This window comes from Crinia signifera, chromosome 5 (assembly GCF_055691185.1).
Source record: "Crinia signifera chromosome 5, ASM5569118v1, whole genome shotgun sequence".
NCBI classification, from domain to species: Eukaryota; Metazoa; Chordata; class Amphibia; order Anura; family Myobatrachidae; genus Crinia; species Crinia signifera.
In genome coordinates, this window is record NC_139221.1 from 118283646 (window position 1) to 118297050 (window position 13405).

At 42.7% G+C, this 13405-nt stretch overlaps 1 protein-coding gene across 3 annotated transcripts in view; it reads right to left on the reverse strand.

The window, feature by feature from the left end:
* HIVEP1 (HIVEP zinc finger 1) overlaps positions 1-13405 on the reverse strand; it is a 219486-nt gene that overhangs the window by 173685 nt on the left and 32396 nt on the right. For all 3 annotated transcript variants that reach the window (XM_083187912.1, XM_083187914.1, XM_083187913.1), the window contains one exon: positions 13177-13322. In XM_083187912.1, the coding sequence (XP_083044038.1) occupies positions 13177-13216 (40 nt within the window). In that variant the 5' untranslated portion in view covers positions 13217-13322. The remainder of the gene's footprint in view (positions 1-13176; positions 13323-13405) is intronic.

Below are 13405 nucleotides of genomic sequence, written 5' to 3' on the forward strand. Positions count from 1 at the left end.
CCATGTCGACATTCGGGACAAAAAGGTGAAAAACGTATGTCAACCTTTTGACCGTCGACCTTGCCATTGTTAAAATGTGTCATATTTGCAAACCTGTTTCATGAACACTATCACTGAGGGCTAAAATGTCATAGATTTGTAATAAGTTCGGCAGCCGTGCAGGATGCCAGATGAACCCGGATTTCTTTTTTTCTTTTTTTAAAGGGGCAATCATTTACCTAAAATTTTGCTCTCCTACGTGATTTCATTTAGCTAAAACTGTTTGGGTCAATAAATATGAAACCATGTTTAAACAAGGTCAATATGTGTAACATACGTGTGCACACATTGTTCTATTATTAATAGTATTCTTAAAAATGATTTATTGATTCTGAAGAAACAGATAAGCTGGGTACACCATAGAAGATCTTCTTGAGCAATTTGGATATTTCCAACAGACAAATTGCTGAAATTGGCCAATGTGTATGAACTACTGTAAGTGATTGACTTTGCGCACTCTCACTGGTTAGTAATCACATCTTGTAATCTTTTGAACATGCAGGAAGATTTGTAAATATTGTTAATAACAGCATACTCCTAGATGTGGCCACTAGGGGTATCTTGGCAAGTGCATTACCCCATCAGTGCATGTTTTGCAGGTCTCCTCACAGAATCACAAGTGAAATAATTATCTCCACCTGCGGACCTTATAAAATGTGTCTGAGTAATTAGTACACCTGTGCACCTGCTGGGTTACCAGCAAAACATGCACTGTGTGGGGTAATGAGGACCGAGTTCCCTGACCACTGGCGTAGTGTATATTCACTATGGGTCTGATTCAGACCCAGTCGTACTTTTGTGAAATTTTGCAAAAGTACAACTGGCGGCGGTAGTCTACATACATACCAATGCAGGGGTATATGGTTTCTATCTAAAGAATCAAGAAAGCCACTCCTAAGATTAAAAACTGCTGTGAAATGCAAATTTTAGTTTTTAAATGTTTTACGTAAGAAAATTTCCTGTATCTGTATAAGTGAAGACTTTGTTTACCATAGAGTACTTTAAATTGGGGCGCTATTTGACACTACTGAAGTGGTACATACATACATACATACATACATACATACATACATACATACATACCAGTAAATATTTTTAGAACACTCCATTAAAACTGAAAATAAGAACAGTAAAGCCACCATACATTAGGCAGACTTGTCCTAAGGACAAGTCAGACCCAATTCTCCTGTAAGCTACCCGGCAGCTCCCCGGGAGGCTCACATACAATTTGGCACTTGATGTGCCATTTTCTTACAGGTGATAAATCGCATATGATTTATCACCTGTAAAAAACGGGGAGCTGAAGGGCGGTGAGGAGCAGTAGAGCGGGCAGCCGGTGCAGCGGCGATGATCAGTGCAGCGGTCAGGCAGAGGCAGCTATTAGAAATTTTAAATAATGTGTCAAATAACTGGCTGGCTTCTGATTGGTGATGCCCGGTGGCGCTTTCAGCAGCCCTGGTTGTATTCAGAAAGTCATAAGCTTTCCAATTACATATTACAATGCATGAAAACAACAGATATAGCATGTACCCTTATGAAAACACCTTTAAGGGGTCGTCCGATTAAACCCATCTTCGAACTTAGATTGTCCCTTAAGATGATAAGATAGTGTGCAAAGTTTGAAGACATTCAAGAGTTATCATGGAACATCCTTACACACACACACACACACACACACACACACACACACACACACACAAACATCATTCAATTATACTTTCAGAAAGAAACTTTTGCAGTGAAAAAAATCTAATATTCTAGGGTGCCGTGATTCTAAAACATTCTGGAACCACTGCAATAGGGTATATTTTGTTGGGAGACAATTAACCCATCAGTGTATTTTTTGGACTGTCGTGGGAAACTGGAGTATACAGAAGAAACCTATGAAAGAATGTAAAGAATATATAAACTCCACACAGTTAGGAATAAAACCCTTGACCTCACTGCTGTGAGGCAGGAATGCTGACCATTACACGGTTCATGCTGTCCTGGTTAGGATTCTCTTTCATTGCTGCAGAACAGCTTTAAGTCCTTAACCAATTACTTTTTCCTCAAATTTAATATTTTTACCTCTGAAATTCACATTATTTTGATGCGCTTGCGAACTTAAACATTTTCTTTAACTTATAGCAGATTACCTTTGTACCATTACTGGTTGTTCACTGGTCTTGAATTGCTTCATTTAAATAAAACTGGAAAAATTGAGGAGTTCTAAAAGTTTAAACAATTGGTATAAAAATATATAATTAACAATAATAGGTCCAAGAAACTAAACATGCTACATATTTTTAAATGTAGAAATTATATTTTAAAAATACCACTACTGTAAAAAGTGGAGGTGGTGAGAACAGCAGGATCATAGAAATGATCACTGTCAATTTCCCATGATTAAATCTGTATTTGTTCAAAATTATTATTGTTTATCTTAAGGATTAGTAAATAAAGTCTCTCTTTAAAGTTGTGAAATCATAAAGTATGTCAGAATTCACAGTGGATACTACAGTTGTGCCCTACTGCATATTATGCTAACCATTTGTTCTGGAATAACAAACCTGCAACACCAATTGCTTGGTGCAGCCAGACATATTAAACACTTCTGTCGGCCTGTCACCAAACTACAGATTCTCACAAATCGCAAACTTTGTTGTGGCAAATCTAGTAATGCATTGTATTTATTTTCTAGTTCTCAATTCGATTATCAGCACTTACATTTTCAATACAAATGACTGTGCTTTAACCTATTAAAGCAGGAACCACATTTAGGGTTCATATTGCATACATTTTAAAAACAGGAAAATATTTTTTTCTCTCTTAATATTCTTAAAGATATATATGAGAGTTTGGGGAGAGGGGGGCAAATATGGCTCGTTACTTGTGTATTATCACGGCGCCCATCGCATCGCATACCAAAAGGCATGCGATGGTATGCGATGCGACGCGATATCGCGTGATGTTGTACAATGTCATACAATTAAAATTGTATGCCATTGTATATGGCATACAATGCGATGCGATGCAATAAAAAATTGTATAAGCACCCTAATGGGTGCTTACAATGTTAAATGCACCCCCACGCCACCCCCCCCACCCCCACACTATAAACGTGAACCCGAAGCGTGGCGAGCGGCAGCACGCGTCCTACGACCTTTTCATACACCCACCGAGCCCGAAGCGCGGCGAGCGCCGCGAGGGGACACGGATACCTGTGAAGCCCGCGATACCTGTGAAGGTATCCGCGTCCCCTCACCACGCTTCGGGCTCGGTGGCTCACTGCGCTCGCCACACTTTATAAAATCAACTCCACGCCGACGTGGATAGTGGGGGTATGAAAAGGTCGTAGGATGCGTACCGCCGCCCCTCATGGGCTCGCTGCGCTCGCCACGCTTCGGGTTCACGTTTATAGTGGGGGGTGACGTTGGGGAGCATTTAACATTGTAAGCACCCATTTGGGTGCTTATAGGATTTTTTTATCGAAAGGGGGCTAAAATCGCGTTGCATGCCATCGGGTGCATGGCATACGATGCAATGCAATGAAAACATCGCGCGATCAATATCGGTGGCACCGTGATAATACACAAGGGTACTTGTGTATTATAGCGGCGCCCTCGATGTGCATCGCGCGATGTTTTCATCGCGTTGCATGGCATGCGATGCGACGTGATTTTTGCCCTCTATGCGATGAAAGATCGTATAAGCACCATAAAGGGTGCTTTTAAGCACCCTAATAGGTTCTTACAATGTGAAATGCACCTCCACGCCACCCCCCCACTATAAACGTGAACCCGAAGCGTGGCGAGCGCAGCGAGCCCGCGAGGGGCGGCGGTACGCGTCCTCCGACCTTTTCATACCCCCACTATCCACGCCGGCGTGGAGATGAGAATAGAAAGTGTGGCGAGCGCAGTGAGCCACTGAGCCCGAAGCATGGCGAGGGGACGCGGATACCTTCAGAGGTATCGGAGTCCCCTCGCGGGCTTCACAGGTGTCCGCTCGCCACACTTTCTATTCTCAACTCCACGCCGGCGTGGATAGTGGGGGTATGAAAAGGTCGGAGGACGCGTACCGCCGCCCCTCGCGGGCTCGCTGCGCTCGCCACGCTTCGGGTTCACGTTTATAGTGGGGGGGTGGCGTGGGGGTGCATTTCACATTGTAAGCACCCATTAGGGTGCTTATACAATGTTTAATCGCATCGCATCGCATTGTATGGCATTGTATGCCATGTACAATGTCATACAATTTTAAAATTGTATGACATTGTACAGTATCGCATGATATCGCGTCGCATCGCATACCATCGGATGCCTTATGGTATGCGATGCGATGGGCGCCGCCAAAATACACAAGTACCTAAACAAGTACCAATGGCTCTTTTATGGCAAGATAATGGAGTTCATTAAATCTTATTTACAGCCATTAGAAGGGGATAAGGAAATAGGTTTTTATGAATTCTTGGTTATGGTATAAATCATCTACAGTGTCTAGGTCTACAATCATATGGTCGGCCACTAAAGGTCGACAGGGTCAAAAGGTTGACGTGGAAAAAGGTTGTCTATGTTGACATAGGTAGACATGGACACTGTCTAAGTGTACCGCTGCACTCGTGCTCGGCACACAATTTTATTCTCCCTCCATGCCCTAGTGGATGGTAGGGCATGAAATACCACCTGTCGGTACATGTAGGCTGAAAATTTTGTAAAAAAAACAGCATGTCGACCTTTTGACCATGTCAACCTATTGCCTGTCGACCTTTAAACCCTGTCAACCTTTTGACTGTCGACCATTAGTGGTCAACCATATGACTTTCAATCATGAGTCAGTCTATGATCAGTCCAGATACCAAATTCATACTATTATTTTTACTCAGGTTTCCCAGTAATGCACTTTTTTTAGCAGATCATCCCATTAATAGTTTATGGCAGGGGTGTCAAACTCAAATTCATCGGGGGCCGCATCAGCAGTTTGGTCACCCTCAAAGGGCCAGTTGTATCTGTAGGACTATGTGTCCACTCTTTATTATCAGAATAGTGTCCTTCATACAAGTATGTCCCAAATAATACCACTAACTCAGCAGTAGCATTTCCCTCCTGCTATTGCTGTGAACTGCAGTGCATTAGGGCACACGCTGCCTGCACAGGGGGGCAGCACTCAGTCTTAGGGCATATGTCCTGCTTATTATCATGGGACACAGCACTTAATGATGGGCTGCAATGTGCCAGTGCACACACACACACATAGGCATAGAGTTTGACACTTACCCGCTCTGATGCGTCCACTCCAGTCTGAGCTGCTCCACCACCAAGGACACAGCTGCGCTCTCACACAGGCGCATTTCCCCCTCCCTCCTGTGAGTAGTGCTCCTCGCACTATCTATCCAGGAGTGAGGGGCAGCGTGCTCCCGGTCACTGTGCAGTGCACACTCAGCAGTAAGTGACCTGGAGCGCACAGCAGCAGCAGCAGCACCATTCACCACGAGGGACCTGCTCTTTCCTCTCTCTGGCACCTATACAGCAGGTGGGAGCGGAGGAGGGGTTGACGACCGGCGGCACTGCGCTAGAGGGCAGACGTTCTCTGGCTTGTAGGCTGCCGCGCATGCACTGAAGAGGCGGCTTTCTTGTTTAAAATAAAATAAAAATCGAGAATAAAAGGTGAAGGCTGGTAGCGGCTGCGCAGGCCGCATGAAGAGGTCTGGCGGGCCTTGTGTTTGACACCCCTGGTTTATGGGATGTCCAATTGTATCAGATTCAGTGGAGGGACAGCCACAGCCAAAGACAGTAGGATGGCCCATTAGTCAAGTGAGGGAGGAAGATGGGCCAGCCAGCCTATCAGAAGTAAGGTCAGGGACGCCTGGGTCACATGACGTGTAACCATGATACACTAGCAGCCAACCTCATTTGGCTGGTGATCACGGTTCTAAAAACCACATCTGTCCTTGAGTATGTGGGAGCAGAGACCTCACCATCTGCCTATATTACTGCAGCACCCAATGTTTGGGAAAGGTATGAAGAAAATAATCTAAAGCCCCATACATACTGTACTAAGCAGTAATGCAAACAATATAGCACATCTTAGCCCTTCTGAATGATACAGCTTGTAACATACATACAGTGTATAGGCTCAATATTGTTAATGATGCAAGCTTCTGCGGGTTGTTAACGGTGTCCTCCAACATCTGTGCATGCAGCTCAATTTTTACTACACTCATGTACAAAGTGGGAGACTCAATGATGTCACTGAATGATCTTGTTAATAAAGTTTTCCTCAGAATTGTATGCAGCATTATACATCATACTATGGTACAGAAATCTCGTAATCACAATCAAGTATTTCATTGGTTGTAATATGTATAGTTTTAAGATTTGTTTTTACTCCTGGTCACAAAGGCATCCCATTAAACTGTATAACATTTTATACACACAAAAAAGTTTTTAGCTACCCAAGGCAATAGCCACTTCAGATGACCTTGAAATGTCCTTTATTAAATCTAAAACTTTTTTTTATTAAAGCTATGGTCCTTTAGCTTTAAAACAAGTGCAATATAAAGGTTCTAATTAGAAGCAAAGTTATGATTTTTCTAGTTGACATTGCTAACTTTTAAATTTTTTGTCATGGTTGCATTAACACTATCACTGAGGGCTAAAAGGATACATATACAATTAGTGAATGAAAAGGTCCTTTTTTTTTTCGATTTTGGCATAGACTGACCCACACACACAGGCCACAATGAAAGAAAAAAACAACCCCACACACATACCTGTAGGCATCCACAGGGGAAAAAAATAAAAATGCATAAACTACAAATGACACAGGTATCAAGCTTCCGAAACAAGAAAGGAAAATAGAACAGATCACAGTGTGCCCATGTCAGATAATTCAGTGTATTCTGACACTATCCTGACAGTGACCACAGTTTAGAGATATAGAGTGCAATCCCTGTGGGACATAATCACACGATGAGCAGTCACAGTAATCCCTAGATACCAAGGGGGTATAATAATACACAAGATGAAGCCATGATGGGGCCACAGGTATTGGTGCCGAAATGGGGGGTACTTTTTACAGAGTTTTCTGGGTCCCACGGTCATCGTCCCTTTCTCCATTGCAGAGAGCTGCGTTTTGGGTAGGGAGAGAGAAATGAGCAACCTCTCTTATCAGCAAAGCACAACCACTTAGTGCTGTGTGCTGGGCTGGGGAGAGAGGCAGCTACAGCAGAAGACAGTCCTCTCTCTCACAGCATGGGGGGATGATCACACTAGCGACTACTGTTGCCCATCAGATCAAACCCAGGTTTCAAACTTTATACCCCCATGGGGCCACACGTAATATATGTTTATTTTAATTTGTTTTAAAGGAGGGGGTTGGGTCACACCTCTGCCTGTACTGGGTCCCGGTAGAGCTGCTGGCACCCCTGGGCACAAGGAGGAGTGCACAACCAGCCAGGACCCCTTGGATGCTTCAGTTCTAGCATTTCCCGCTCCACTTTACATTGAAGCCTGAACGGTAAATCCACAGTGTGCTATCAAGAATGCCACTGCTCCCGGCTGATGACACCCAGTAGTGCCCGCTAATCGCAATGCAGCAACAGGTGAGGACAGATGAATGCATGCAGGGTGAGCCAGCCCGACTGTAAGGAAGGTGGGGAGGATGACCTAATATAGTGGGTGACCTCATATAATATTCCTATTTTATACACAGTGTAAATGTAATGAAACCGGTTTTAAATTTTAGTAATCCTTCTGAAACTTCATTCTAAAAATTTACTTTCTAATATAAACCTTCAGTTCTTATATGTATCTATTAACTTGAAATGCCATAATAAATATATCATAAAATGTCTGAGCTTGTCTATTGGTTCTTCTTTATTTTCTAGAAGTGAACATAGCAATGCTGAGTGCTATTCAGCCCCATAATCCCACCAAAATGTTCATCCCACCTCTAAAACCAGTGTTACTACAGCCGTTCTTGATCCGGAACTAATGGATGGAGAAATAGCAGTATATTATATGCAATTAGCACCAGCATTGTTTATTCCCTAGTCATAGAAGTTAAAATGTATTGAAAATAAGTAATCCATTGATTATTATAATCAAATTCCATCAACAGGATGGTGGATGAAGCGCTCTAGGGTCTGCTGAAAATGTTCAGCACATAACAATCTTTAATGCATCATCTCAGCAGAAAATCCCTGGAAATGGAAATATGCTGGAAGTGGCAAGTGTCGGGTAGAAAAAATATGCTGCATAAGGTAGCCATGGCTATGCTAACCGGACTAAAATCCTCGAGCCATGGCCATTCAGGAAGACGGCTTACCAGGGTTGTATAAATAAAAATTAGATTTAAAAAAGCATTTTTTGGTTAAACTTTTTTATGAATGATTTAATGAAAAAAAAACATGTATTAGAAACCGTGATCTATCATGTTTTAATGCTTTTTAACACTAACAATCCAAAGTTATTAGGCTTTGATTTGATTTATTTAAAATCTTTCAATAAAACCAATTTTAGCCTAAACATTTATAAAAAGAATGCAAAAGTACTTTAAGAGAAATGCACAAATACAGTAGAAATGAGTTAAGCAGAAGCACTGGATATGTCACAAGGTTTTGAATTGAAGTAAACATGAAGATTAAACCATGAGGTGTTTATCTGTGTATTGTGTGTTTAATGTGTTGGTGTTTAATCTTTAAGACAATGGCCCTTATTCTGGTCTGTGCGGTACGGCCCGCGTGCGGCCGTACCGCCGATGTTTTCGCTCTGCACATGCGCAGAGGTCATTCTGCGCATGTGCAGGGGAATTCGCCGCACAAAAATTTCATACGCCGCAAAGGGGGCGTATAGGGGCGTGAGGGGCTTCATACCCTCATTTCCCTATGCATACGCCCCGCGTTTCATGGGCGTTCCCATGCAAACGCGGGGCGTATGCATGGTAATGAGGCTATGACGCCAGTGATGGGGGCGGAAAGCTGACATCGCCGGATGTCAGTTCTCCGCCCCCATACAAGCTTTCACACGGACGATTGTCCGTGTGGTCTCAGCTTGCGGGAGCTGGTGGGGCGTGCGGCCCTGCCTTCGATGGTCGCAGACCATCGAATGCAGGGGGCAGCTCCCACCATGGTGGAGGCGTACGCCCCACCATTTTCATGCGGATCGCCAGCCGTCCGTGTACGGACGGCCGTGGCGATCCGTATTGTGGGCGGGGATTGGTTTGTGCGGCCGGAGCACCGTATGCGGCTCCGGCCGCACAGATCTGAATAAGGGCCAATGAGTGTTAACTGTATTTTTCTTTTTGCTGTCCTATGGGAATGTTGGGGTAGATACTTGATGCTAGGCAGATTTAACACCTTTCTTATCAAATTCGCCTCCCTAGATCTTTACTTGCGTGATTTACTGCATTATTACATCTAGACCACAAGCAACAAGAATGAGGAATAATACCAGTGATTTCCTTACAATAGGCTTTTTTTTAAAGTCACAGTGTTTTAAACCAGCCAACCTTGTGGCTTACCAACTCTGAACTTTGGGAAAGTGGAACTACACTGCACACCCAAACTACAGGTTATAAGAGGTTCTACGGTGCTGAGACTTGTAGTGCCACACAAAGAAAAAGTGCAGGTGCACTATTCAATATTAAGAATAGGAATACATTTTTTTATAAATTTTGCCATTAAATAGAGTTTTCTTTCCATAATATTGCCCAAAATTACCTGCGTACTCACCAGCTCCAGACAACCTCATATAGGGTAACTCCCTAACATTCTAGGGGTTCAAGTCTAGGGCATGGATCAACCTGGAACCAGCCCAAAAAGACTACTGCAAGGCATCACATTAGCCAAGCATAGCAAGTGAAGTGCTAAGAAAGTGGGAAACAGAGCAGCTACTGTATATTAACCCTTTGAGTGTCAAAGTGAATTTGTCAAAATTGGTGTTAAAATTGCCAATCAAACTTTTTCATTCATCATAATGACTGTAATGTTTACCTTATATAGGTATTATCTTTTTTTTTTACACAATATTTTTTATTTAAATTTACATAACAAATGTGAGTGACGCTGGCATTTTTTTAGCCAATATTTTGGACATTTCTCACAGTGATGTTGGCATATTTAGCAGATATTTTGCACATCTTTACAGAGATGTTGGCACTCAAAGGGTTAAAAGTGTTACGCTGATCTCTGAGTAGACCCTTGGAAATCCTAGGGAGTAGGCAATAATTTGATAAAATTATGAGAATATCAGATGAAACTTCTGCATGAAAGGTAGTCATTCATTTTTGGTAGATTTCCCTATACAGTGCCCAATGATGTCAAAACCAAAATGTATTCTTATAATTACCACATTTAATTGGTTAGTTTAAACATCACTTTATATTGTTCTTAGTGAATACCAACCTCCTTTGTTTATGTGATATTTCATTTTTGGACCTGGAAATGTAATACCAACCAAAACTACATACTGTAGACATACAAAATACAACTGAACATACAGAAAAGTTTATATGCTGATCAGTTGCGGCTCGAGAGGCAGGGCTGCAGCGCAATCCAAAATTCAAATAGGGAAGCAGCACCAAATGCCACTCCAAATGCTGACAAACATCGCTGGCCAGGACTTACTGTAGTTCCCCTATCAACCAAAACTGTAGATATTTCAGACAAACTTATGACTGATAGTTAATCCTATTAGTCACTAAATGCTGCACCTACAGTACCTCCAGCCTCGCTGGTTTTTGTTTGCGGCCCTATAAAGTCACGTACTGTACAAATATCTGCATTTCTACACTGTTACAGCAGCAACTTGCTCTTTTTTGGAAGAATTGTGGGAAAACCTCTTTTATATCTCTAATAAATTTGCTGCCCCCTGTGAGCGCACCTTTGTGAATACAGAACCCCCAAGAGGGAGCAGTCGGGATTCCGACGTCGGAGTAATGACTGTCGGAATCCCGACTGTCGGGGAGCCGTCCGGCACCCGAAGTGATAAAGTGCCTGGTACTTCATCACCGGTCAATCAGCTCGTAATTGTTCCTTTTTAAACCCAGCCTGTAACTGAACAGTCAGTAGCTGATTGGCCGGTGATAAAGTACCAGGCATTTTATCCCTTCTCATTCCTAATCATTGCTTCATACATCTACCCTATCAGCCGCTTCACACGCCAGATGTTCATTGGGCTACAACTGTATAGTACATGTGTTGGCCAGGTGACCCTGTAGGGCAGGCATTCCCAACCACAGTCAGATACCCACCACTAGTGTACAGCTATGGGTTTGAGAGTGTGAGTGGTCATTGTCCAATTGTGTTCTTCATCTTGTGAGCATTCATGATGAGCTTTTATTCTTTTATTTAGACATCCACTTTTTTGTGTGGGCAAATTGGACAGATTGTGTAACGCAGCAACCTTTGTAGATGTATGAGTATCTTACACCTAGTAAAGGACACTGTATGTATAACAAATGTGAACATATAATCAAACTGTCAACTGTCAAAATGTACACATAAACTAGTGACCTTTATCAAATGTTATTTTAGGCTTTGTTGCGTAATTATCTATCAGCACATTGAAAGACCTTAAACCTGGTGGATCATAAAGACAATCACAAGAGCAGTATTCAAAGCTCTGATGGCGAGCTACCGGCACAGACAAGTGCCCATAGCTCACCGCCAGGGTATTTAACGAATCTGGGTCACTCGCCGCTTGTCTCCTCGCCTGTTCCCTGCGGCGAGGTGGAAATGGCAAGTGCGGCCATTAAAATGCCGGGACTCGCCACAAAATGCAACATCCTTACATTGAATACGGCGAGGGGGTTTCACAGTGAAGGATGGCTTATTTTCAAATGAGAAAAAGCCACCCTCGCTGTACAAACCCCCTCGCCAGCGGCATTGAATACCGCTCAGTCATTTGTGACTTTTATTTTTTAGATATTTAATGTACAGTGCGTTTTAGAAAAGCGTTCTATTCAGAATGTATTACTTTCTCAAGGTCACTGCGATTTGAACTATACTCTCACTATAGAAATAGCATTTCTAAACCGTCTATCTCCCAGAGCTTTATCTTACCCCACATTATTAGTGAATGTGTATACAAGAATCTGGCCTTTGCAATGTACGAGGGGAAACAGTGAAAGGGCTCTGAGAAAGGCAGAGTACCACTTGTTGGAATTAGTGTGTAATAGACCAAACAGCACAGATGTGCTCAGAACAACTTTCTGTATCTTACAGTTACATTAAGCAGCACGTATCCACACTATATATTAGTAGAAAAGCTTCTTAATCATTGTATTACTGTACAAGATACAATTGCAAGGCACATGAAGTTGGCAATTTTCTTCTACATCAACCTAATCAAAGCCTAGAATTAATGTGCCTGCTAAGGAAGGTCAATTTGTGCAGTTCTAAATCAGAAATATAGCTTATTGCAATCAATGTAGATGAATAAAGCTGCCGCACTTTACCTGCCAGAGCAATATACCTTTTGACAGACAGTACTTGAAATCACGTCCATTGTTATAACAAACAAATCATTGTCATACATGATGTACATTAAAACAATGCCCCGTCAATATGAAGTATTCCATCCATTGTACACTGCTAGAGTTAAGTTCTCAGGTCCCAGGCCTGACCTGACAAGTGTGACCCTTTAAACTGTGTTGACCTGAATTTTTACACCTTTGCTTCCTCAGGAGGCCTGCGCCGGGGAACCTGAGGCTATGCTATAGGCCCTGCCAACAGTAAGGGGTGATTTTATTTTTCTAGCAGCACGATTTATCCATAGGAGTATTTGTGTACATGTCATATAAATAGATTGGCCATAAAACTTATAGTTCACTACGAGTTAGCACATGCAAGCAAACCTGATATGTAATCCGTCTGGAGATAGCAAAGACAAAGGATACTCCATTCCAAAGCTCTGGGGGTCATTTTATACTTTACCATCTCCACTCCTAGCAAGGAAGCTCTAAAGAGCTGGAAATGAAATCACCAATAGCTCAAGCTTTTCCGTTACTCTCTCCAGGACAGGATTCGCAGTCATGAAACAATGACATGCTGCAGAGCATCAACCTCCCTCTCCAGCAGTGCCACCTTTATTAGGTAAACAGCTGGATGGACCCCTCCAAAAAAAGCACACAATCAAAACAGAGAAACCATTTGCTAACCTCTTAGGTTTCTGGGGTGGATCTGTTTTGTCCGAGGCATGATCCTCCTCCTTCTGGAGCCTGTTTTTTCCTTCTCAAAAATGGAGAGCAGTGCTGGCGGAGAGGAGCCTCCATATAACCGCCAAGTGCATCAGTTAATCCAGCAGCTGAACAAGGGAAAGAGAAAAACAACATGAGGGAAGACAAGACTAAGGGGGGAGCCTAGATGCACTGGTCTGGGACTCCACTC